Source organism: Larus michahellis, chromosome 3 (assembly GCF_964199755.1).
Source record: "Larus michahellis chromosome 3, bLarMic1.1, whole genome shotgun sequence".
NCBI lineage: Eukaryota > Metazoa > Chordata > Aves > Charadriiformes > Laridae > Larus > Larus michahellis.
Genome location: NC_133898.1, coordinates 131,445,406 through 131,472,199, shown reverse-complemented (window position 1 = coordinate 131,472,199; position 26,794 = coordinate 131,445,406). Strand labels below are relative to the sequence as shown.

The window sequence follows — 26,794 nt, the reverse complement described above, 5'->3', positions numbered from 1 at the left end:
GGTGGATGGGAGGATAAACCTGTGCGAATACACCCCTGGGTCCTTGGACCCAAAAGCTCTCACGAAGGCTCCATCCTGCCGAGAACGGTGCAGGCAGCCAAGCGGAGGTACGACACAAAGGCTGCACGTGTAGAGAAACATTCAGACTCCCACAAGGACGAGGCTTGACAAGCTGAGTTTGTTTCCTTTAAACAGAATTCCCGTAAAGTTAGTTCTGTCTTCACGGAATCACGGAATCTTCAGAGTTGGAAGGGACCTCTAGAGATCATCCAGTCCAACTCCCCTGCCAGAGCAGGATCGCCTAAAGCACATCCCTCAGGGCTGCATCCAGGCGGGTCTTGAAAATCTCCAGAGAAGGGGACTCCACACCCTCCCTGGGCAGCCTGTTCCAGGGCTCTGTCACCCTCACCGTAAAGAAGTTTTTCCGTGTATTTGAACGGAACTTCCTATGTTCCAGCTTGTGCCCATTGCCCCTTGTCCTGTCGCTGGGAACCATTGAAAAGAGCCTGGCTCCGTCCTCCTTAAACCCTCCTTAAACCCTTCACTTCAGGCCTTCTTATAATTTGAAACATGTGTGGAGCTGAGATTACACCTCTTGACTCCCTTAGATCCTCAGTGCAATTTTGGAGGGAAGCTGCAGAAATAATTACAGAATGTAAAGCAACATCCTGGAAAGCAGCGCATCCGGTAAGACACCCCGGTTTTAAAATATTCGATGAGCTGCTTTGCGCTGTTTCTATGTAAATAAGGATTTCCTCAATCTGCTAAAGATTAGGGAAGGCCGTGGGCCAGTATGTGACAGAACCAAAATTCAGTAGATTTTGTGAACTAGAAACAGCAAACAGAATCCCCTGATCCCAAAGAGGCACAGGAGGATGGGATGGAGACGTCACCTTGATAATAGGTGGTAAGGACAGAAATGTGGCTAAAGGGCAGTGACAAAAAAACCTCCTGTATTTGAGAGCGCTGGCCCGGAGACACAATTGAATATACGCATCCACAGCCAGGACGGCTCCAAAACGCGCAACTCTGCACACTTGGCCCCAGGTCACGGCGCCAGTTCATTGCTTCCTGCTGGGGCTTTGGCTGGGAGACAAGTCTGCCAGGTGAAACCCTAACACTTCGCTAAGACTAATGTAGATGAGATAAAGCGAACATGTGTCAGCCAAACCTCACGAGCCCCGATCTGGTAGATAAACTACGACTGGATCCAATACAGTCCCATGTCCCAGCTGCAAGAATAAATACTGGAGGAAGATCCGTCTGCAGCCAATTACAGCTGTAATTTGTGGGACAGAGACCCCTTTACACTTCTTACCTGGCGTGTCACTGATGCAAGAGCATTTCTTCTGAGAAATGAAATTACCACAGAACTTTAATTATGTTAAAGGTCAATTACATTAGAAATTTCAGTCTGGTAAGATCTGATCGACATTTTACAAGGTACTGGGTTCCCTTAAGATTTGCAATCCCTAAACCATTGGTCAATCAATTCTCTTCGTACGTTTATAAAGGAACTGTGCTAACAGCAGCAAAGTGAAGTAGTAAGATTTATTTAACGATAACTTACTGAAGATGATGAGTGGTTAATTCTTTTAGAAAAATTGCAGTAAATTGCTGCAAATATTAAATGCCGGATGTAGTCCAGGGATCCCTTCTAATAGGAATAGTAGACTGCAGTTTCATCGGGAGGCTGCCTCCTGTCTTTCCTTCTGGACTCCCGATTAAGTTAAACGCTACGGACTTTCTGTTTGATCCTCTCGGATAAAGGAACGTACTGATCAACCACAGCCTCAAACCAGGCGACCGAAGTAGGATTTGACCACACATCCATTTTAACAGCGTACAACACCACGTGTTTTCCCAGTGTTGGAACACCCCAGGACTTCGACCCCCCCACGCACTCTCTGCTGTCACTGCCCAGCACACCACTGGCCCGCTGAAACCGGACTTTAGCCAGTCCCCAGCTAAATTCCATCCCACCGCCAAAGAAGAAGCACCAAGACCTGTAATTCTCATCCTGTGTCAGGTACAGCACAGCTCTGCACACTGCATGAGACTGAAAATAACGGAGAGTTGAAGACGCCCAAAATATTTTTACCCTTTTTTTCCCTTGGATGTCTCATCTTGCACAGGTTATTTACCTTTTAGGGTGTGAAAGTGGTGGGATATTTGTTTGAAATCCCACTGGTTTCCACTATACATCTGCTTGCTTGCCAAAGATGATATTTAATAATAATATTCTGGCTAACGTCTGTCTTTCTCAAGCGGTGTCAGGTAAACAACACTGAGAACACAGACAGACATGGCTGATCCTGCTCTGGGGCGGCAAAACCGACTGTCCGACTGTACTGTCCCTTTAAGCTCAACACGTCTATTACACAGAACTACAGACATCTTTGCTCACTCAGCCACTAATTTACTTTCTGATTGATTGCCTCCTCCTCCCCGCTGCAGGACCGGGCTATTCAGAGCCCAGCGGTGTGAGCCAGCGCAGGAGAACACCTGGAGCAGCACCGAGCCAGAGAGGAGGGAACGGGAAAGCAGAGGGAGGTCTAACAGCGAAACAATGGGGATGATGACAGAGCTCATACTTTCTTGGCAGGCACTCAGGCAATTCCTAAATCAAGATGAAGATTTTCTTAAACTGATGTAGCAGAAATGACCGCTGGGTTTCTCAGGCTTATTTCCGAAGAGATGCGGCGGGTGCCGCGGAAGAAAGCGAGCATGAAGAGTGACCTGGCATTTATACAACAGTTTTATGTCGGTGGCTCCAAAAGAACATTACTCTTAGAGTCACTCGGCTTAAGGTCAGCCTTGGCAGTTCACCTTACAGAATACTGGCATGTGGGTATCTTGGCTAATAAACTAACTGTTTAACAGCATGAAACAAAACAAAACCATTAAAAATGTGCTAGAAGTAAAGGAAAAATACATCTGCAATCGTTGTGAGAATTTGGGAGTCAAAATACTTCCAAATCAGAAAGAAAAAAAAAAGATAAAACAGTTTGAGAAACTAAAACTAATCTGACAAGAGTCTTTTGCTGGAGCTGTGGCTGAAGACAACCAAACCCAACCCACCAAATACCAGCGTCACAAGAGGGACGTGCGGCCCCTGGGGTCTGCCACTACAACAGGCTCCGAGATGCAGCAAAGGGCGCAGCCCCCTGAACCGCTCGCACGACGGTTCCTGGAACTGGGGGTTTACTCGATCTCTCATCCTTTATCTTTTAGGGATCAGAGCTAATTATAGTTTCAAGTATACTTTGCAATAAAAGAAGCTCTCATCTTTGGCTAAGTGGAATCAAACTATTTTGGAGCAATGAAATTGTTCTGCTAAATTTATACTCAGAGCATTAGATAAAAAAAAATAATCTCCTGGGGATAAAAAGCCTTTTGCTGGGTAACTGCTGCATGAGCGTCACCTAACAAACTGCTCTGGCTGCAGCGCTGCAGAAATCCATGCCATCTTATGAATGGGTAACGCGTCCTGGTAATTCACTCCACCCATTAGCAGTCTGGAATCTGAAATCCCGCTGCCAACGTAAATTTGAGTTATTATTTGGCAGAGAAGCAGCGCTCTTCCATACAGTCTTCAGGCAGGAGATGTTTACTCTTTGCCTTTAAAAAGACCAAAATGCAGCATGATCTAGACCCAAGACACGTCCCACGGGCAGGCGCTGCCGCCAGCCCTGCGCTGCTCTCGTCACTCCTGCGGCAGAGCTCGGTGCGAAGCCATGTGGGCTCACCGACCCGGTACTCACCTCTGCGTCCCAGCTGGGGCTCAGCGGTAGGAGCTCTGCGGGGGGGTTGGCTCTGAGTTTGTTTGGGCTTGGGAGAGTATAATATGAAAAGAAATGACTATAGCGGACCCAGAGCTCCTGCTGAAGGGGTTGCGTGCATTTCCATGGGGTTGTCTGCCCTGAGATCTACACATTCAGAAAGAAAAGGCTGCACTTTACTCACTTGGAAAAAAAGTACAGTCAAGCTGAACTAAAAATACAGTATCCCCCCCTTCAACTTCGTGCAGTCATAAGCTTAAAATAACCCAATTTTAAACAGCTAATGGGATCCAGATGTATTACATGAAAAACTTCTAGTGAAAGCCATTAAAACACATTTTGAGAAGCACAGAAATGTTTCCTGTTAATCCAATGCCCTTCTTTCCTACAGGTATGCCCTTTGCCAGAATGAGAACTCGACCTTGAATTCATATCAAAACAACATCCAAGTGAGACAACCATTTCAAAAAAAGTTCTCCCTCACATGACTGCTCCTTGCTAAAATGAAGGAAGAAATAATGCCCAAAAATACTGTCCAATTGCAACTTCCCAGAACTCCCCCTCCTGCACTTACCCTGGGTAAAGCTGAAACTCGTACTGCTCCGACGCGCGTTACGCACTCCTGTTATCCAATCGCATTTTTACAAACATAAAAAAAAATCCACTGCTCGCTTCTTATAGAGACTGGCGTGTATCTTGCACTGGCAGCTCTGAGAAAACAAACCGAAGTACTCAACAAGGCTGTGTCCGACAGCTCACACGTCCCCATGCTGCCATGATCCCACCTAAGCTCGCTCTCTCCCCTCTTTCTCTCCCAATTTAAAGCTTTCTTAGAGTAAATTTATTCATACATGCTTCTTGGTTACTGGGTAGTTACTTGGTTACTGGGAGCTGGGTAGTTCCTCCACTCTAGGAAAGGACATCAATTAAATACTAATGAACACCTTAAGAAGGAGGAGAAAAGAGAAAAGGGAGGACACAGCTCTGCAGCTCTCTGCTCTAGGGAAGAAATGAAGTTGGCACCAAGCAGCTTAACACCACAAAGAGTTTAGTACCGGATCCCTCAGAGAAAGGTCTGACAACCCGAGCCGCCAATAGCAGCCGAATCCTCTACAGCTAATACTGGAGACGCTGCCACCAAAACCTGCTCTGCGTGTCCAGGGTGGCCCCTCATGGCAGGGACGGCTCCGTGCGGAGCTCTGTGGGACGTGGGCCCAAGCATCAGACTGGCTGCGGTACTCTCCAGCCTGGGCGCGGGAACATCATCAGCATCGTAAACGCTTCAGACACCATCTCTGCCATAAAACCTTATCAGCGACGGAGATCTCCCAGCTCACAAACCCCAGGCTTACCCAAATGACAGAGAAGTCGTTCTGGTTTCAGCCCAGGCTCGGGGAGCGCACACGACCGGGTTTATTACTCGCAGCACGTCTAGGAAGCCCAGGCACAGGCTGGCAGACCCTGCTGCAGGGAGCGTACGTGCAAAAGGAGCGAGTGGTCCCCAGCCCAGCAGGCGCAGAACCTAACCGTAAAACAAAGGAGACTAAAAGAAACAGTAAAAAGCTCTGGAGGACACGTGGCAATGACAAAGGCAGACAAAGGCACAGCTCCCTGGGTGTTCAAGAAGTCAAATCACGATCATCAAAATATTCTCAATTTAGAGATATTTTACTGATCCAAACAACATTTTTTCAGCTGTTGCACTGGAGGGAGGAAGAGAAATAAAGCGTTTTACATAAACTCATTTAAAAGTTACAGCTACAAGTGCCAATTACCTCAGCTGATGTCAAATTAGCCAACATCAATGAGCTGTTCTGTTGTTTGGGGGTTTTTTGTTAAAAACCAAACATTACAGCAGATGAGCGCCTTTAGGAGAAGGTCAAGACAAGGGCGAGAGATAAACCTGAGCTATTCACAAGGTGCACCAGGTAGCCCAGGCAGCTGACCGCAGCAATTGTTCACTGACCCCACTGACAAACATCCAACGCTCGCGGAACATCATCTCACATCAGACCTCGGCAGCCGCCCCGCCTGGTCTCAGTGCGTTACTGCACAGATTTCAGTGTTTGCTTTTTACTGTACCTAAAATACAAGTTTCCGTGTCAAGAATACTTCCCTCTTCCCTAAAAAAGCCACTTTTAGAGCCCAAAGACCTTAGCAGTTCACCTGAATGTCTCTCCTCTTGGGCGCTGAGAAGCAGAAGTGAAATTATACAGGTCAAAGCTAGTTGTGTAAACCCAAGAACCGAATCTCGCAGCCCGTCCCGCCAGCACTTACTGCCACAGGCAATGGAGGCGCTGGTGTTTCTGGTGACAGCACACGTGTACCTCAGGTGCGTCCCTGCAGGTCACCACAAAGGCAGTGGAGAAAACCCATCCCAAATTCATAAACCGTAACTGTACAATTCACGATAAGAGCGAAAGAGAGAAACGCGGGCTGTGAATCATGGCACTGATGAAGAAGACAGCTACCCTGGCGCAGTGGGAGTTGTCTTCTTCACAGCCACCCGTCCGATGACCAAAGGCAGCCAGGTGACTCTGCTGTGAGGTCGGTGCCAAGGGGGATCACAGCGAGACTTCCGCACTCCACGAGCGCGCTGGACACCGGCGGCTGATGACAGCCTTGAAAGGGAGAGCGAGGAGGATGCGTTGCCCCACAGGGAAAATACCTTGTTATGGGGGTGGTTTTATATGACGATATAAAAGTGGGGAGAAACCTCTACGTTAAAGTGAGGGAAGACAGGAAAATTTTCCTCTGAGCACACCAGTGTAAGAATTATTTTGAAAAAGGCCAATATTTTATGCTCTTACACCAAAAAAGCTTCTAGCACTAACATTCAGCTACTAAAGCAGCCAGTTTTGACGTGAGCGAGACCCAGCTGACAGTGCTCATGCTCCTGGTGTCCTGCTGCTCAGTTTGAACACGGCACCTGCTCTGAGGAGCCTCTGAAGTGACCCTTGTCGTTCCTTGCAGGAATTCTCTCTCTGGATGATGTGCAATAGCCCAAGAACAGCTGTCATCTCAATAGGTGCTCCTTCAGTTCTGAGTCCTTTAGGAGAAAATTTGGAGCCTACAGAACAGGCATCGAGGTGAGTAACTGCAGGTCAGGCAGGACGCGGACACTGCTGTGCCAGCACCTGGGGCCGTCACACAGGCACACATACAAGGGCAGAAGCAGCAGCACATCTCTGCTCCCTCACTTTTCAGCCATCCCAATCAAAAAAGGAGCATGAAAGGTATTTCTGTATCAGACGTGTGAAGAAGGAGAGAGACTAACTGTGCGACAGTACGCCCACTCAGCGGGTTCGCTCTGCCCGTCAGGGCCTGCGAGAGGAAACGCGGGCAGGTCACAGCCACCTCCGGCACACCGAGCATTTGGCAGCTCTACAGACACGGTCACTCAAACCCCGGCATCCTGTGCACGTGAGAGACGGGCTTCAGTAAGGCTTCATCTCATCGTACTCACAAGCAAGGATGTGAGCTGAAGCACGGCATCAATAAGGGACCATGGAAACAGAAACGGAGGCAGATCTACTGAGAAGCAAGAAGCAGCACAAACAGCGCTTTTCTCTCTGTCCCGTCTCTTGAAACGGAGGGTGAAGAGGATGCATCGCCCCCCAAGGAAAGTCTTGTTGTGCGGACGGTTCACCTTGCAACACGGCTCAACCGTCTGGCTCGGCGACAGCAACACCGAACAAACAGCGAGAGAAAACAGAGGCTCGTTTGCTCATATGACTGTTCCAGTGCATTTGTGTGCGTTAGTCACTGCGTTCCTGGGAGCGCACGGGTTTAAAAAACACACCAGAAATTGCAGCACATACAACAGGCACCAACGGCACTCGCTGCCGAGCACCTTTTCAAGCAGTGCCACTGCCCTGAAGAGCTTGTCAGAACCCAAAGCTCTGCCTCATGGTGTCAAGCGCGAGGTGCCCACAAAGCTCAAGGGAGCTTCTATTGACTGTCGTGACTGCCATCATTGTATTTTTAATAACAATTTCTTTTTAAGAGAATCCACTTGCTATATCACTCCTTCTGTATGGGAGTATTTCCTCTGAAGCAGTAACACACCTGCAACCGGAATACACCCCCATACAACGTGTTCCTTGTAAAGCAGCCCCCTTCGGGCAGCGTGTGGTTGTGAAGAAACCCCCGTAAGTAAGTTACAGTGAGGCTTCTTCTTGTGCTGCCTCACAGAATTCCTCACTAAAATATTTTCTGAGTATCACCCGTGAGCGCCTACTGAGACCACAGCACACTGAAGACACGTGTGCTCCGGAGCCGGAACAATCTATCTGGAGCACAGCAAGTTTAAGGTACGCGAGCAACCGCTCTAATGGTTTGCTGTCATCAGAAGGAGGTCTTACACCCGTCCCCTCCCTTGGCCCGTCCTGGCATGCATCAGGTCCCTCCACGACCTGATTCAAACTGCTAGTCAGGCACAAGGCTGCCACTCTTTTTATGGCTACGTTCTTTTTTGTAGGGCTGCCCAGGCGTGCTGGCTCGCAGTGGGGTCCCACAGATGCCCACCTCTACCCGGGGTCAGCAAAGGGAGGGCAGGGACCGGAGTCCTGGGCAGAGAGAGTCCTCTGAGCAGCGCAGCTGACCCTCAGCATCTCTCTCCCGCAGACACTTAGAGCCAACGTAAGCGGGACCATATGCTTCGGGCGCTTTGTTTTGGGGTAACCGAACACGTTTCTAAGTCGCTGACTCAAACACAGAGCAGATTAGAGGTGGCCAAACACGAACCGTGTAGGAAGCTAACGTAGGCGTTTGAAGAAGGGAAGATGTGGTCACGTTTCTTTGAACTCCCCCTGGGCTCCGGCATCACGTATCACCTCGGTGTGAGTGCATCGGGGGCAGCGCGGCTGCTCCCCTCCGGTCTGGGTACAACTAACTCATTAGCTCTTGGGTCTCTTTGATCGTCGTTACTGCAGCTTGTCTCTGCCAACATACATTTTAATAAAAGAAAATAAGCGGCTTAAATATCTCGTCTCCTGATAGCAGAGGATCTCCGACCCGGCGGCACAACCTGGAACCGGCCAAGGTTTGCACGTCGCTCTCCCAGCTACCACCCACCCTGCGCCTGCGAGGTGTCTCACCGGCTCGTCCACCTCACCGGGGCTTCTTGCCAAGATACACACGCCGGAAAACGAGCTCCAAGGACAGCACAAGTGCCTGCGAGAGGATTATTTGGTTATTGTGTGTTTCACGAGCGCTCGAGAGTGAAACCGTTATGCCCGGACTGTCGCAGCATTTACTGCTGAGATGGCACTAGCACAAGGCTGTAATTTTTTGGAGGAGAACCACGAACAATTACCCACTAAACTGGAGCTTCCTGATTTTCACCCTGTGAAGTAGCGTTTTTCTTCATTGGTGAAACCACACAGTTGACCTGCAAACAGTTCATTTAGACAATTTAGGAATTCGATAAATAACTTTTATGCAGAGAAACCACTGAAGATAATACGACGCCGATGATCCCATTTAACACCAGCTCAAGGGTGTATTTCAGCTACGTAAACTGAAATACAGGCCTGTGGCTCAGAGTCCTAAATTAGGGCTCAAAGTCCAGCCAGTACAGATCACCTTAAACTGTTTCCCCGTATTCCCTTCTCTGCTTTTACCTACTGGCACCCAAGTGACACGACTGCAACCTCCCTGGGGCAGGAATCCTGCGTCCAGCATGCAGCACAACGCCCTCTGAGAGGGAGCCATGCTAAAACAGGGGGGTAACGTGCCCAGCCGCGCCATCGGAGAGCAGGAAACTTCGCAAAGATTAAACTCAGTTTCTTGTCTGCTGTTGAGAGACCGGTTTCTAGAGACCGCTGTCAAAAAATATCCAAATGAAGGTATCGCCACTCTTCCTCACACAGTTGTTTGTGATTAACTCTTCCTGATTCACGCCCTGTGGGAACGATCGCTCAGGAACAGCAAGGTCCACATGTGGAACTAATTGTCAACAGCGCTGCCAACTCACCCCCCGAACCAATTTTCATTAATTGGCAAACGTACATTAAGAATAGCCGCGAGCGCGTGGGGCGCATGGGCTGCGGGAGCAGGGGCCGCAGCGGTGCAGCCCGAACTGCGGCTCCCGACGGATCCCACAGCTTCGAACTGAAACCAGGGAAAGAGCCAAGCTGAGATACTCACAGTTCCGGTGAAAAACAAACAGCGCTTAAAAACTTGCCTCTCTGTCGACTGTTCCTGTTGCTCTGCCCTGTGCCCTCGCTGCAAACCGGCTCAACCAAGCGGCCCCGACGCTCAGAAATGCAGGCGCGATGTCGTGGAAACAAAAAATTGTTGGTCTTTTTTTTTTTTTTTTTTCCCCAGCGAGAAACTACGCAGTCAAATTTAAAGTCCTGGGCTGAGGCACCGCCATGGCTGTGTACTACACTGGCAAAATAAGGCTTTTAAGTGGACCAAAAAAAATAATCAATTCCGCTACACTTTATTCTCAGCGGCAGCTGAAGAGATCCTGCTGCTGTACGAAGACACTCCTCCTTCCCCAGACAGACAGACAGACAGACAGACAGACAACCAAGCTCCAAAATGAAAGTTTGGCAAGTGAAAAGGGTCTTTGAAAGAAGGCTGCTGAGCGGCCTTCGCTACAGCCCCCCCTCCCATTGCCGCCCATGGCACCCCGGAGGAGGTGCTGCTCGCAGGAGGAACGGGCAGGTCCCCCGCGCCCCTCCGACTGCCGCCAGCACCACGGGGACCAGCCCGGGGACAGGACGGAGGCAGGGACGGGATCCTCACCGCACACCGCCATCTGCTTCACACCTACCCAGATCCCTTCATTCTGAGTGATCTTGTGAATCAAGGTGGTAACCAGCGGGTAAGTCTCACAATATATGGAAATAATAAATAATAAATAAAATATACAAAGTATGGAAAGAAACTGCAAAGTCTTAAAAGACCGTCAGCAAAAGCTGTAGTGCTTTCAAAAATTAGGAAATTACTGCAGACCATGTTTTGAGGGGAAAGAATTAACGACTGAACGAGAAGATGGGAAACTGCTGAGGGCACAGGGAGCGCGGCCGTATTGCCGTTGGTACGGGCAGAGACGGTCGGAAGCACTGATACACCTACTTCATTTTCAAAGGTCTAATTTCCCACAAGTGATGGAAACACGAGCAAATCTGACTGGTAAGAGAAACGCTGCCAAGAAAGCACAACTGAAACCTGCAGGTCGTTACAGAGCCATCCATTAGACCACCAGTAACTCCCAGGTAATCGCATCACCCATCGGAAATACGGAACAGGAAAATTCTGCTCCTAGAGGAGCAGCAAAGGAAGCTACTAAAATCAAAAATGTACTATATATTACTATGAGTCCTCCACCGCTGAGGATGACTACCAAGCTGGTAGCAATCACTGCAAGTTGGAACTTTGCTACTGTCGATGCTGAAAATACGAAGAGGCAGTTACGGGGCCAGTGCTTATTTGAAAAGCAAAGCGCAGGAGAAACGCCAGTTCCTGTGTGGTAAGCACCGGGCAGGGCTGCCGAGCCAGCGCTTCCAGAATACGCGTTATCCATTTCTTAAAAACTAAATTTCAGTCCACCTAAAAACGTTTTTATCCTCTATTGGATGTTTTTGGTCACGCAGGGCAAACACTGTACAATACCCACCAACGGTTAGGAAGCCTCCTCACAGCCCTGCACCTCAGTAGTGTGTGTGTGCGTGTACATAAATAGTTTATACACGGTTGGACAGGAAATTCAAGCAAATTCAGCGTACTTATGACAAACACCACAGCGTGGTCAAAGCCCACTAGAGACACATCGTTTGCATGGAGCCGGCGCTGCTGCTGCAGCCTGACGTGTTGGCAGCAGCATGAAATACAAACACGCCGCTGCCCGAAATACAGCGCGCTCTACGTACGTAACCAGAGCTCTCAGGGGCGGCAGGTTCCGCCCCAAACGAGGCAGAGCAATTACTCTGCCAAGGTGGTTTTCACGGGCACAAGAGATTTTATTGCATGAGACGGTTCATCTCCTGGAAGGACTGACCTGACAGAAACACGGCTCTACTCGGTCCTCCAACCGCTAACACGTACTTTAACCTGGTTTCCCTCCAGCAGTTCTGAGTTACAGAGTGGCACATCTCCTTAAGCACATCTCTCTGGAAACTCTTTTTTTTTTTTTTACACGGTTTCTGCAATCGCGAAAGAAGGAAGCAGAGCCTGAATTCGTCACGGTCAGCCTGCCCAGCTGCTCCTCACTGGGCCTGTTCAGCACCCAGGTACCACGTGTGTAGAGCAAAAACGTATCTGACAGCAGAGAACACTGGGAGGTTGTCAAGATATCCAAGCATTGTATTCCTAAATTGTCTGGAAAATACGCAAACGGTGAAGTTTGCCGATGACACCAAGTATTTCGGGGAAAAACACGTGGGCTGATGGACAACTTGGACAATGATCACAGAGGAACGTTATCTTAGTATTATAACAAATGCTCCTACAAAAGCCTCAGGTCAACAGTGGTCAAAGCAAGCAGAATGACAGGAACTACCAGGAAAGAAATACAGAACAGAAACAAAACATTCAGGCACCCACTTCTTGAAGCCTGTGTGCCATTTTGATACCGGCTCTAAGTGCGTCTAGGTGAGCTAGAAAAGCCCAACAAGGACGGAACGGCCCTTGCATGAGGAACGAGAGGGGTCATTCAGCCTGGAAAAGATAAGTGACTAGCAGTGTAAGTCACCTGTAAAATCCTGAGTGGCATGGTAAAGCGAGCAGAGCAACAGTGCAGACTCAAATACAAGCGCTGAGGGGCATGACATGAATTTACACAATGCCAGGTTTTAAAAACCAGAGCAAGCAAAAGGAGATACTTCTTTGCATGGCACGTGGAGCAGGGGAGATCCTTACTGCAGGGCAGTGCTAAAGCTGTACAACAGCTCAGAGGGACCGGACCCACAGGCAGCAAGTGAGAGCCAGCCTCTGCGCCTGTCATGTTCTTGTGCTCTTTCTGCACCTTCTCTGGGCTACTGCTGCCGACCAACGCCGGAGCAGACCACCGGGCTACACGGGCCTGCGATCTGACCCACTATTGCTGTTCTGGAGCACAGCGAGCTTCAGTGAGCACACCTGAGACTGAGCTGCACTCTTCATTCCCAAGACCTTGAGCTGCCAGATTGCCAGCGCTGAGGATCGCGATTCCTGCCCGCAGAAAGACCACCAACCCATCCTGGCAAGGTTTCTTCTGCATGCAGAGATGGAAGACACACAACCTCAGTATCACAGTACACATGGTTAAAAAAACCCAACAGTACTGATTCAGTACAGAACAAGTTCAAGATTAAAGGGAATAAGGAAAAAAATAGATGTAGAGAGGTTAGAGGAGGATCCTGTCATGCCGGTGAAACGAGAAATTCAGGCTTTGCATGCTGAGAGCTCAAACATCTCCTGAACGTGCATTTTGCTTTGAAGAACGAAGCAGGTCCTCAGCTGGTAGAACAGGCACCGAGGTGCCAAGCACACAAGTGCCACGGGCTGGGAGCCCTTCAGCTCGTCCCTCTCAAAGCAGCAATTCCCGCTGCGTTTTCCCAGCGAACAGCCCTCGAGCCTCTCCGATGCCCTGGCAGTGAAGATGCCCAGCTCCCCGGCAGCTTTCCAGAGACCCACAGGAACGCCCAGGTGGGCAGAGACCTCGAAAGATCACCCGGTCCAAGCTCGGTGGGAAAGGCAGGCCAGATGGGATTACCCCGCACCTCGTCCAACTGCATTTTGAACGTCTCCAGCAACGGAGACTCCACCACCTCCCCGGGGTGGTGGTTCCAGTGAATGATTGTTCTTACTGTAAAAAATGTCTTTCTTACGTTGCAATGAAACCTTCCCTGGTCCAACTTGTACTCATTGCCCCTTGTCTTCTCCATGCGGCTCCCTGTGAAGGGAAGTTTGTTATTTCCAAGTTTGTGTTCTCTTTGTCCTACAATACAGAGCTTGGAAGAGCAGCAGGTCACAGGACACCTTTTTTTCTAGAGAGGAAAGGCACTCGGCATACGTTTTTGTGGGAAAAAAATGAACATGACACTGTACATGAGGCAAAAAGGCAAAGTCACTCAGATGTTGTTTGACATGGAATGATGGAATGAGCTGCAAAAATCTCAAAAGCAGGCCAGAGAAGTTGAAGCAATGAAGACACAAACCCAGATGAGGAAGCTCATTCATGGAGCTGCCCCTGCCCAGACAGGGCTGCACATGCTTCCCTTCGGTGACAGGAGGTGGGACACAGAATCACAGAATCATTTAGGTTGGAAAATACCCTTAAAATCATCAAATCCAACCGTTAACCCAACACTGCCAAGGCCACCACTACCCCATGGCCCTCAGCACCGCGTCTGCCCAGCTTGGAAATCCCTCCAGGGATGGCGACTCCACCACTGCCCTGGGCAGCCTCTTCCAATGCTTCACAACCCTTTCAGGGAAGAAATTTTCCCTAATATCCATCCTAAACCTCCCCTGGCGCAACTTGAGGCCGTTTCCTCTTGTCCAATCACTTGCTACATGAGCCCTGCTCCACGGGAAAGCTTCTGCCGCCAACTCCCGAACGTCCTCACAGACTGTCACCGAGAGGAGACTTGGTCGCTTTGAACAAGAGCATTTCCATCACCCTGGGGCTCCTGAGGTCGGAGCGGGCTGCCCCTCAAAGCCCGCCAGTGTTCACCTCCTATCTGCTGGAGACCTCCTGGGCACAGAGAAACGCTTGGAGGTGTCCCTGCCCTGTGCCTCAGCGCAGAGCCTGCTGTCAGCCCTGGCAGCAAAGGTATTGCTAATTGTAATGCAATATATTTGGAAAGTCCGGTTGAAGGAATGTATCAATACTCAGCAACTCTTAACAAACATGCACGTGCTGGATTTTCCTAAGCCTCTCGCTCAGAGAAGCTCCTGAGAACCCTGTGGAATGCACCCAGAAAGCATCGGGACAGCAAAGCTCAGCACTGAGACAGAAGTGGTTTTGCTGCTCCTCTGCCCGCCCCGCGCAGCTGCAGACACACGCGACAGCTTTCAGTTCCTCTTTGCTCTCAAACTCCAGCTCTTTGCCTGAATCCTTCCAGTTCATCGTGCCTCCAGCGCACTGGATGTCCCTGAGGACACAGGGATGGTGCTGAGCGTGGGGGACCACTGTCAGAGGACCAGGCACCCCCCCCCAGCTACACACACAAGCGACCGAGCTCCCACAGGGCTGACGCTGCCCTCCCAAACGGGCACCTCTGGGGCCAAACAGCACCTGCTGGGGGGATGAGGACCCCTGAGAAAACCGGTTTTTTCTGAAAAGTGCTCGCCGTATTAAATTAGAGAGTCATAGAATGGTTTGGGTTGGAAGGACCTTAAAGGCCACCCAGTGCCACCCCCTGCCCTGGGCAGGGACACCTCCCACCAGCCCAGGTTGCTCCAAGCCCCGGCCAACCTGGCCTTGAACCCCTCCAGGGATGGGGCAGCCACAGCTTCTCTGGGCAACCTGGGCCAGGGGCTCACCCCCCTCACACCAAAGAATTTCTTCCCAATATCTCATCCAAATCTCCCCTCTTCCAGTGTAAAACCCTTCCCCCTCGTCCCACGGCTCCCCTCCCTGCTCCAGAGTCCCTCCCCAGCTTTCCTGGAGCCCCTTGAGGGACTGGCAGGGGCTGGAAGGTCTCCGCGGAGCCTTCTCTTCTCCAGGCTGAACCCCCCCAGCTCTCTCAGCCTGTCCTCCCAGCAGAGGTGTTCCCTCTCCTACGAAGTGGCTGAGCCACTCTTCAGTTTTCTGCAGACTAAATCAGGGACTTCTAAATCCCATTTCCTGACATTTCAGTGGAAATATTTTGGGGCCATACAGCACCTTAGAAATACTCTGCTTATGGGAATAACCACCCCGAAGCGGTTGCCCTCCCCACGTCGGTCAGGGACAGAGGGCAGGAACGATGCCCAAAGCTTCTCCAGTTCCCGCACCGGACGGCGGGACGATGCCACCACTCCGGCACCGCCGCAGCCACCGCAGCTTCTGGCTGGCTCCTGTCCCTGCAGAGGAGGGGCGGGAGCGGCCGCGGCCCGTAAAGCTGAGGGGTTGGTAAAATGCTGGGGAAGGATCCCCAAAGTTCACTCGGTAAAAGCAGAGACTGAAGGTCCTGTAGAAAACCGATCAGTCATTTCTCAGGACTTCTGAGGAGTTTTAGCTGCTGTGGAAAACTCATGCATGGGAAGTCATGCAAAAAATCTTGTACTGTAGATTTCAACTTTATAACCCATTTTTCTACATGTCTAAAATGCCTCCCAAAGGCAGAGCCACGTGTAAGTGCCTGTGACCACAGCTTAATGACTGTGGCTCACGCAACATTAAAAAAAATAATAAACTGCTGTGAAGTCTAATGGAAACACAACTTTGTGACTGCTAGAGGGTAAGCCCTCGGAGGCTGTACAGCTCGCTAGGAAAAACTACAGCTCACTCCAAATCTGGATACTACGATATACCATCCTAAATAGCAGATACACCAACCTAAATAAAGGAAAAAGGAACATTTTTGTCTTCATGTCTGCAGATTCCTTGGTAAATTGCATAATGTGATACTCGGGAAACAGCTTCCCCATGAGTCACGAGCACAAGCAGGAATTGGCTGTATTTAGAAAAGCTGATATTTCTACCAAATCTTTAGCAGGAAGAAACAAAATGACATAACCCAAACAGAATTCTTTTTTTTAAATTTTGTTTTTGGCAGCTGTTATGGGCGGGCAGCAGCAAAGCGCTTTCCGCAGGCAGTGCGGTGACCAGGCCACGGCTGGTCATTAAGGGAGCTGAGAGCCACCGTCACAGCGAAGCTCTTCCAGTCCAGCAGGTCTCGCCCTCCAACTGCGAAGGGGCATTTCCGTGCGGCCGGACTCCCAAGGTTTCCTCTATACTAAGAGACAGCGCACAAAATTTCAGGTATAGAACAGTGTTTTATTTCTTATTCCTGTTTTCCTAAGCACGGGCCATTGGCAGTGAAGACAGTGTGGAAGTTTAATTACTCCAGATATTTTCCTTCGCTGTCCTATTTCAGAAGAGTTTATGCCGATAGCCTATTTTAACCTTACTAAAACCTTCTAACCTATTTTCAGCAAATGACATTTTGCCAAACAGAGTTACCTTTCACTTGGAACACTGACCTGGTCAGACAAAATTCGGACTGCCACGAGGGACCCACCAGCACCCGTCTGACATAAAAGACAAGCTGGTCGCTGGCTAATCGAGAAGGATTATCGATGATCTTGCCCAGTTTGTTTCCCCTTTTCCTTTAACGTTCACTTTACCATCTGACTTTTTGTCCCTTTTCCCCCTGTTTTTAAGACAGCAGACTCAGGCTGGGTTGTGCTAGAGGAGAGACCTGCTACTGCAATGGCTCTCGCAGAAGGTGTCAGTTCTAGAAGCGAAACAAGGTCCTTCTCTTTCAGGGTGACTCGTTTTAGAAAGGGTACACCAGGGGCATGGCAGAAATTAAAGGAGAATCCAATTTTGACAGCCTTTCGTTGTCAGAAGCCATGAAAGTCCTGGCAGCTCTACGCTGGAACCCATTGCCTTTCATTTCCTCGTACCAGCTTGCAAAGCCAGGTGTAGGCACCGACTGTGGTTCCACTCCAGTCAACTGACGCTTTGCGGCTGACTGCAGAAACAGGACTGAGTTATACGTGTTTTATGGCCAGATGCCGTAAGGACAGACGACATCAGTAACCTCGAGCTCAGAGACAGCCCCAGGGGTACCAACGAGGCGCGCACACAGACGACGAGGCTGAGCAGCTGTATTGCACGTTCACGGACTGCATTACAACAAACTACTTGCAAGTTGTCCTACAAAGCGTGCTGGCGAAACGGTGATAAAAGCATCTGGAATGAGGCATTCCCACTAAGTTTCAGGATGATTTAAACCAACACAGAACGCACGGAGGCTTGGCAATACCCTTTTACAAGCGCTGTATCCAAACAAAGCTTTGTTTTTATCATCAAACTCCAAAGACGAGAGCCGAGCAGCTGCTTCAAGGCTGAAGAGAAGGTGTCTGTCACCTCTGCTGGGCACAGAGGGACCCCGCCAGAAACGCACCCGCTTCATCCCCCAAAGCAAGAACCCGCCGCAGGTGCCCAGGGGAACAACCGCATCTTACCTCCCAGGGGAAGGGCACGGAGCTGCTCCATGAACATCGCTGCTGCTGCTGCTGCTGGAGCTCCGCAGTCGGGGCTGCTCCCGGCTCCCTGCGGCACAGAGGTGCAGGACACCACGCACGGGGCTTGTTTTTAAACTTCTCCCCCCGTGCTCCTGATTGGTGCCGTGTACGGCCCATGTGGGTCTGCAAATGCACAAAGGTTTCTATCCTTTCTAAAATCAAAGTGTCAGTTTTGCTGCTGTCAGGGCACTTTGTACATATAAGGAAATGAGTGTTGATGTTATCTGAATGCGCTTCCTGTTTTATATGTATATGAGCAAAAATAATGTCACGTTAAGCTGAATTGCAGTCTCAAAGAGCCCAAGTCAAAGCCTCTCAGCAAAATAATATGAGCACAGCTCATCTGTTCGCTGTCGACCCCGGTTTGCATTCACTCCCTTGATTTTTATCAGAATTCCGTATTCTCATGATAAAAACTATCCTCCCAGTCCTTGCCAAAAAAAGAAGCTGGACTAATGTTGCTTCCCACTGAGGCTCTCGGGATCGGCTGAATTCCAGAGGGCTCGGTGGATGCTGACAACCCCATCCCAAACATCCCACAGGTGAAAACATGGCCAGCAGCCGAGCAATGCCACACCACAATTCCGGCTGAAACCGGGCTATTCTTGAATTTAAGCGACTAGAGGTTTTTGTTATTTTTTTTTTAACAAGGAAGGAGGCTTTTGTGTGTTTCATGCAAGCAGAGCCAGCCCAGGAAGCGGCCGTGTAGGAGTGCTGCATTCCAGAGTTGACGCTACACAGCTCAACACCGAAGGCATCTTTCCAATTGGAAATTAATGCTTTTTTGGTTACTTTAAAGCAGAGCAAACAAACGTACCGACTAAGAATAAAACCTCTTTCGATGTAGAAACTCTTCTACTCTTGTAGGAGAAATCAGCAGCAAAGGGCACAGAGGCACCAAGGAGGAGAGCGGCCAGCAGCATCGCCGTGTCCCCGTGTCCCCCGCGGCCAGGACCGTCCCTGCCAGGAGGTGCCACAAGGGGCAGGAACCGGCACCCGGTTGCCCGGTACCCAGGTGACCAGCCCCAGGTCGCAGAACGCCGAGATGAACCGCGTCAGGGAGGGAGCTCAAGCCCTTCGCACTTTCTACTTTCATTCTGCTTCTCGCGGCACCTCCTGGGATGTTAAATGCAAGCTCGTTTTTATAGATAGCAAGGTTACGAAACTTCAGGTTTTGCTGGGGGAAACCAAAAGAATCTTTGCAGATGCATAAAGTGAGTGAAATACTAAAAATGAAAGAAAGCTTTCTTCCCCGTGGCCTTCGCAGCACAGCTCTTCCCTACGTGCCTGCGCCTGCTCCCAGTACAGCTGCGCTGCACCTTGAGAAACAAACGGAGAGGTGTGGGATCCACGCAGGGAAAATTACTGCCTCTGAAATGACAGAGCGTGACCTAAGAGATGCCTTACAAATGTTAGAATTTGAAAATGCTTCATGCAAAGATTTTTCTAAGCATTTGCCATCACAGTACCTTATTTTATCTCATTTAACAGTTCTGGATCATTTAATTTTGGTGCAAAGTGATGTTACAGCCAAGAAACGGCCCTGGGAAGATAAACCAGGCATGTTATTTAGTGACAGAAGAGTGAGAGCTGTCACAGGAAAATGAAGTCATGAGACCTAGAACTAGCAAAGTCCAATCTGCGGTATGTTTATGTCCTGGCATCGACCGATTTGAATGTCTGCAAAGAGGCGAGCTTCAGAAGCTTCTCCCGCAGCTGGGGCAGCTGCATCGCCCGCGCGTGTTCCCACGCGTCTGCCAAAGCACGAGTTCAAGCCACAGCCTTTGGCACCATCGGAGCAGCTCCGGCGCCTCTTCTCCTGTCCCAGCCACCGACCATTGTGAAAAGCAGGGACAGAAAGATCTTTGTAACCCCCCAGCTACTCATTTGAGTCTGGATGAAATTCGTTTTAGAAGCTACTGTTCCAAACCAGACCAAAATCAAGCGCCAAGCCTTGTTTCCAAACCTAAAAAAAGATAACGTCATGGGTGCACCCAACTCTGGACATGCTACAGGACCAGCTTGGTGGGAGCATGTGGGTTTCTGCAGCCACCGACAGAAGATGATGCCATCGGCCTCACGTTTGGCCACCTTGAATCGCCCAGAACAAACGAGCAGGTTCCCATTTGCTGCCTGGTCAAGGATGGCTCTTACTGAGAATCCCTAACAAGGCTCTCTGCCGCACTTCATAGAATCACAGAATTGTTACCGTTAGAAGAGACCTTTCAGATCATCGAGTCCAACCATCAACCCAACACCGATGAAAACCACCACTACCCCATGTCCCTCAGCACCACGTCTGCCCGGCTTTTCAATCCCTCCAGGGATGGCGACTCCACCACTGCCCTGGGCAGCCTCTTCCAATGCTTCACAACCCTTTCCAGGAGGAAATTGTTCCCAATATCCATCCTAAACCTCCCCTGGCACAACTTGAGGCCGTTTCCTCTTGTGCCATGGCCTGTTCCTTGGGAGAAGAGCCCGACCCCCCCTGGCTACCCCCTCCTTTCAGGGAGCTGTAGAGAGCCAGAAGGTCTCCCCTCAGCCCCCTCTTCTCCAGGCTGAACACCCCCAGCTCCCTCAGCCGCTCCTCACCAGACTTGTGCTCCAGACCCCTCACCAGCTCCGTTGCCCTTCTCTGGACACGCTCCAGCCCCTCAAGGTCTTTCTTGGCGTGAGGGGCCCAAACCTGGACACAGCCCTCGAGGTGGGGCCTCACCGGTGGACACATCCAACAAGTGCCTCATACCAAGTGGTCAGGATACCATTCACTCTAGGTGAACATCAGACATCTGATGGCATTTATTTATTAGAGCACACCAAACGTGCATAATTCTTTCAGCTTTTGTGATTTCATTTTAAATCTCAGAACAAAACCTGTGCTGCAGGAAAAAAAAAAAAAAGATCGAGAAGACATTCCTACTGCTGCTTCTGGAGTAGGACATTCCTACTGTTTCTGCTTTGCGTTTGCAAAGGTGCTCCTCAGACATGCTTCCAAGTGCTGGAGCTTAACGGGCACATGAGTGGCAGCAAGTCTAAATTAGCTCAAAAAAAAACCCCCAAAAACCCCTGCTCTCTTCTTGGATACCACCAGGATGTGCTCACTGGTGAGCAGCACCGCAGGAGTCCCCATGGATCAATAACGCACCGCGAGCGGGGTGGCAGAGGTGGCACATGGGGACAGTGGAAGGGGCAGAGCACCGCTGCTCTCCAGCCCCACGGCCACAGAGAAAGAGGAGAAAGAGGAAAGGGACAACAAGAGAGGAAGGAAACACGCGCTGCAAAGCAAGAACTTGAGAACAGCCGGCACTGCGAAGAGTCCTCAGGGAAAGCCCCCGGCGCGGTCGCTCCCTTCCTCCAGCCATCACTGACACAGCAGCGTCGGCAGCCACCGAGCGGGGCCGATTCGCCGTGTACAGAGGGCCAACGCGCGGCCACGCTGCACAAGCCCGTTGTCTCATCTTGCCATAAGACAGAGCTCACCAGGAAGGTACCAGCAAAGTCCCAACGGCACACGTTTCCCGACCCGAGCTAACCCTGGCAGCTTCGGGGGGCACTGCCAGCCGTGCTCCTGCCCGTGCCACAGCCCCCTGCCCGCTGCAGCAGGCTCGGGGAGAGCTCTGACCCGCACCAGGACGGGGAGTGCCCAGAACTGGCAGGACTGGACCTGTTCTGGGAGAAATTCACCTGATATCGCAGGCCAAAATCCAAGCTCTGCACGCATGTAGTGCAAAAACCAGCCATCCGCCCACCGGTTAAGAGAACCAAGAGATTGTATTTTAGATGAGAGCAGCTCATTCAGCCAGGATCTACGCAAGGAAACACAGGTAGGTATTTCCGTCCTCCCGGCCACAAAGCAAAACCTCAATATTCACTCGCACTTGAAGGTCACGCCAGAAGCCACGAGCACCGATTCCAGCAGGACGGTGTATCACCATTGTCCTGCAACACCCCATAAAGGCAAGAGGTTGCTCACCTCCTTCGCAACGTAATAGTACAATGTACTTATAACTTCAGTGTTGCTCAAATTGCTTAAAAAACCCAAACTCCCCCTACCAAAACCTTTTAAAGAGCACAGTACCAGATGACTGACTTATGCCTTTGAATGTTCTTTTGTGTCATAAAGGGCAGAAAATTTTGTTCTTGCATGAAGCTTCTGATTTCTAGATGAACTAACAAGTTTTGGCATTTTGTTTTTTTGGTTTAGTTTGATTTATTTTAATAAAGAAAACATTTTTATCTACAAGGAAGTTTCTAAAAATACCACAGGCGGTGTCTCAACTTCATAAAAAGGAGAGCCACACTGAAACACAGGAACAAATTAAAAAGAAATTAAAAGGAGCACATAAAAGAGTAAACACATGCCAGCAGCACAGACATCATTTAAATAAACCGTAACAGATTGCTAGAGAAAGTGGTTATCACGTATCAACAATGACTCAAGAGTTAGAAATAAACTTGCCCGGTTTAGGAGCAGCATAAAGCCACTTGTCACTGGTTTCCACGTGGACATTGAGCCGATGGCCACAACCCTCTAAGTGTGGCCATCCAGCCAGTTCCTTATCCACCGAGTGGTCCATCCATCAAATCCATGCCCCTCCAATTTAGAGACCTTTATGCCTTACCCTGACAGCTGAAGGACGGCACTCCGGCAGGCCGCGAGACGAGCAGTCCTGTCCTCTGCCCGTGTACAGCCAGGCTGCCCCAAACCCGTCTGGTAACTCGCCTCCAGCTCCCCCGGGCTACGGGGTAACCCCTAACTCACCTCCAGCTCCCCCGGGCTACGGGATAACCCCTAACTCACCTCCCCCGGGCTATGGGGTAACCCCTAACTCACCTCCAGCTCCCGTCTGCCAGCAGCAGCAAAGGTGGAAGATACAGGTGAGAGGAGAGTTCGGGCCTGGGACAGTAAAACAAGGTCCTGTATATGCCCTGGCGTCTTTCTTCTAAGTTTTTTTTAACGTTTCATACTTTCGTGGTGCTTTAAATGCTTAACATTCTGCATAATACTTCTATTTTTGTGATTTGCATTGTGACTGCAGGGAAAGCTCCGGGCAGGGTCTGGTCCAGGTGAGCCACAGGGACGAGCACATTCTCACCCAGTGACTCCCTCCCCACCCACGGGAGGGCCTGAGCAGACCCCACCGGCTATCGCGAGTCTGCCACCGCTTCAGAAAACCTCTCATCTGCTTCCACTCAGGTGTCCTATTGCACTGGAAATAACTTCCTAAATAACGTTTCGTTTCTGCCAAGGAATTCTGTGCATGACTGAGGAGACAAGGCAAAAGGAAAGGATGGGAGCGAAGGGTGAAGTTACAGCATCAGTAGCTGCACCAACAGCTCGCCAGGAGCACCCGGAGCTGCTTCACAGGGCTGGGAGTTCCGAAGCACACGTACTGCTAACAGAGAACAACAACACTGGGGTGCAAAGACTCTCCCTGCTCAGAGAACAATGTCTGGTGCATCCTCACGTTTTATTATGGCTTCTGTATTAATTCAGCTCATGGCATCTCAGCAGACAAGCAGACTTCTGAGCAGAATTTTGAAGGAGGAAAGAAATCAGACAACACTGGTCAAATGAATAGGTGTCACGTGGAGGCGGGCAAGACAGAAACTTCAGTTTATTACTAATGCAGGATGTAAATATTGTAATGGCTGAGAGGTGCTGATTTCCACTGTCCTGAAACAGTACGACAGCATGATACGGCAGTGTCTGAAGAGATACATCGCCTCCTCTGAGTGGCCAAGACATCAGGATTCAAAACAAAATGAAATCCACTATTTCCTCTGCTTGGTACTCTTGCTCTACCAAGAGCATTCTTCTGTAGGAAAGCCAGAATCTGGCTATCCTCGAAACATGGCTGAGCCATCCAGCTTCAGCAACCACCCAGGTACGGGAGTGGGGCAAAACCCAGCACTTCAGAGTGGTAGCTAAGGCTGTAAACGATTCAGTGTTCAACAGTCGCACACCTAAACAGTGCCTGGTTTATGAGGGAAAGGAGTCCACAGCAGCACAGAAAAGAGCGCAGTGGCTCAGACCAAACCCTACGGGATCCATCAGTTCACACAACAGGCTTCAACCTCGGAGATCCCGTGCTCGTTCCTAGTCAGCGCTGCATCCAAAAGCATCAGAAGAGGCCGGGGGTAAGAGGTGGAAGCTTCCTGGGGGAGCAGGGGGTGGCGGAAAAACCTGGAAGAATTAGACGGACTGTTCCTGGGCGTGCAGCACAGCATGCTGGCCTGTGACGGGCGTAAAGGCCTCAAATACACTTAATTACAGGCACCTTCCCCCTTCGGTGCCCACGGCAGTGGAACAGAACGGGTGTCATGAGTTCAATCCATACGCACAATGGAAACGGCCACTGTAACACTGTCTTTATATATAAGGAAAAAACCCCAAAGTTCTTCACAGAGACAGACCACGTTAAAATCATCGCTCCTGAAAAGGAAAATTACCTTTCCTTTTCCATCTGCTTTTCTTCCCGTCTTTGTTACTGCACCCGTCGCTGCTGCTGCTGCTGCTGCTGCAGTTCTCGGAGCTCTGGGAGTCGGACTGGGCATCGCTGCTCTCCTCCGAGCCATCAGAGAGCTCCTTCAACCCGTCCGGAACGTCCTTCTGCAAAGGGACGGAACAGATGCAGTTACCCACTCCACAACAAACTCTTCCAATTAACAAAATACTTAAAATTAGCGGGTTTATTTAGCAAGCACTGAGTGGGGATTTTTTTATGCTGCAATGTCAGAACTGCTTAGCCTCTGGCCTCTTAAATACTCATGCTGTCTTCTGCCAGTTCCCGTAAAATATTTACCGTCTTTTACACCGCCCTCGCTCGGCACGCTCGCCCGCCCTCACGCACCCGCTGTACCTGTCCTCGCCACCCCCAATCACCAACTCCAGCACACTCTCGCTTCACAAAAATCCACTCCATTTTTGAACTTTACAACGCAAGCAAACCAGCTCGACGGCTCAGTGTCCCCCCGTCCCTGGTAGCGTTGTTTTTCCAAGCGGGTCCTCGGCAGCGCCTGGCCTGCCGGCACAGGGCCCCGGCACAGCTGCTCGCGCAACCGGGCGCAAGGGGCGTTTCTGCCCCAGGGCTGGGCGCTGGGTTCACCGCACTCGCCCCGGGCCAGCCCGGTAAGGGCCAGCAGAGAGACCGGCGGCGGTGGTGGCCCTGTCCACACCTAAACCCAGACTGCCCTCTAGTGATTATCCTGCCGGAGTCAGATCTCAACCTCCGCTGCAGATCAGCGCTCATTAGTGACAGCTGTTCTCTGCTCCACTTGTGGTCCTTAACGTCACCACTGTCCGACCACCCAAAACCGCTGGGCACACCTTGCAGAGGCGCTGAGCCACGAAGGGCAGGACAGCGACCGCAGGCACCAGCCCGTCCCCACCTGAGACCGGCCACGCTCCAAATATTGGAAGAGGCTGCCCAGGGCAGTGGTGGAGTCGCCATCCCTGGAGGGATTGAAAAGCCAGGCAGACGTGGTGCTGAGGGCCATGGGGTAGTGGTGGCCTTGGCAGGGTTGGGTCGATGGTTGGACTCGACGGTCTGAAAGGTCCCTTCCAACCCAGAGGATTCTGCGATTCTATCACTGCTCCTCTTTTCTGCCTCATCACCTCGGCCGAGTCATACGGCATTCCTGAAATTATGCTATCATCCTGAATTCCTCATTAGTAATGTAACCAGAACTTGACACGTTTACTGTCCAAGGCAAACAGGACAGTGCTCATACCAGCTGGAGAAACGAATCGGCCTGCGTGCACCAGAGAGCAAAACATCCTCCTGTTAACACCCACTGGAAAGAGTAGAATTAAAAACCTCTCCCTTTAACTGGAGACAATTGATTTCTTGTCCTTTCTCTGAAATTAGAGCGATGGCTAATTTCCACGTGTAATGGCAAAAAGTATTGAAGACAACACAAGTGTTATCAATTTAATTAATTCCAGACCTCTTCCATCAGCAAGGTGAACTAATAGGATCAGATACTCAATTGCATCCACATCTTGCACTTCACAAATAAAGTTCTTCCAAGTGCACATTAGAAGTTACTTGTAAACTGCAATGGAAGAGAAGCTGTCACCAAAAGCAGGAAAAAAGTCTTTCTACTCATATCAAGTGTCACCAAAGTTGACCAAGATTAAACTTGTGTATTCCTAGTGCTGACACTCCCTTCACTAACCCTCCTTTATAGCTTAACCTTTGGAAAGAAAATTTAGGCACCTGAGATGCAGCAATTACACGTTTATCTATTGCAGTTTTTTCAAGATGTCTCTTTCAAAGTCTTCTGCTGAGAGGAGAGGAAGCCTCGGTGCGAGGTGCCTTCACCTCCCGGCAGGCAGGGAGGAACACAGGAGCAGCTGGAAAACCTCGGCTTCTTGCCTTTTCCTGACTTGGCATTTCTGGCAGGAGGGGGTAAAGACGACGGTGCCAGATTCTTCTCAGTGGTGCCCAGAGGAAGGGCAAGAGGCAACAGGCACAAACTGAAACACATAAATTCCACCTCCACACAAGGAAAAACTTCTTTACTGCAAGAATGATGAAACACTGGATCAGGTTCCCAGAGAAGCTGAGGTCTCCAATCCTTGTAGGAATTCGAAACTAGACCATGACTGAACACGGTCCTGAGCTACGTGCTCCAGTTGACCCTGCATTAAGCAGTGGGTGGGACGAGATGATCTCCAGAGGTCCCTTCCCACCACCAACAACTGTGACTCCAACCTCCCCTTGCTTCTACAGACAGCAGCCCCAGGAGCTCACAAAGCCCGTACAATGTCAATGGCTCTCCTTCCAGCTGGGAGTGAACGGTCTTCACCAGTACCTTCTGATGTGGTGTCC

The 26,794-nt window shown here is 50.3% G+C and overlaps 1 protein-coding gene across 7 annotated transcripts in view; it reads right to left on the bottom strand.

Annotated features, from left to right (window-relative positions):
* The window catches only part of ASXL2 (ASXL transcriptional regulator 2), a 126,829-nt gene that overhangs the window by 44,934 nt on the left and 55,101 nt on the right, over nucleotides 1-26,794 (bottom strand). For all 7 annotated transcript variants that reach the window (XM_074582232.1, XM_074582233.1, XM_074582236.1 and 4 more), the window contains one exon: nucleotides 24,411-24,570. In XM_074582232.1, coding sequence (XP_074438333.1) covers nucleotides 24,411-24,570 — 160 coding nt within the window. The remainder of the gene's footprint in view (nucleotides 1-24,410; nucleotides 24,571-26,794) is intronic.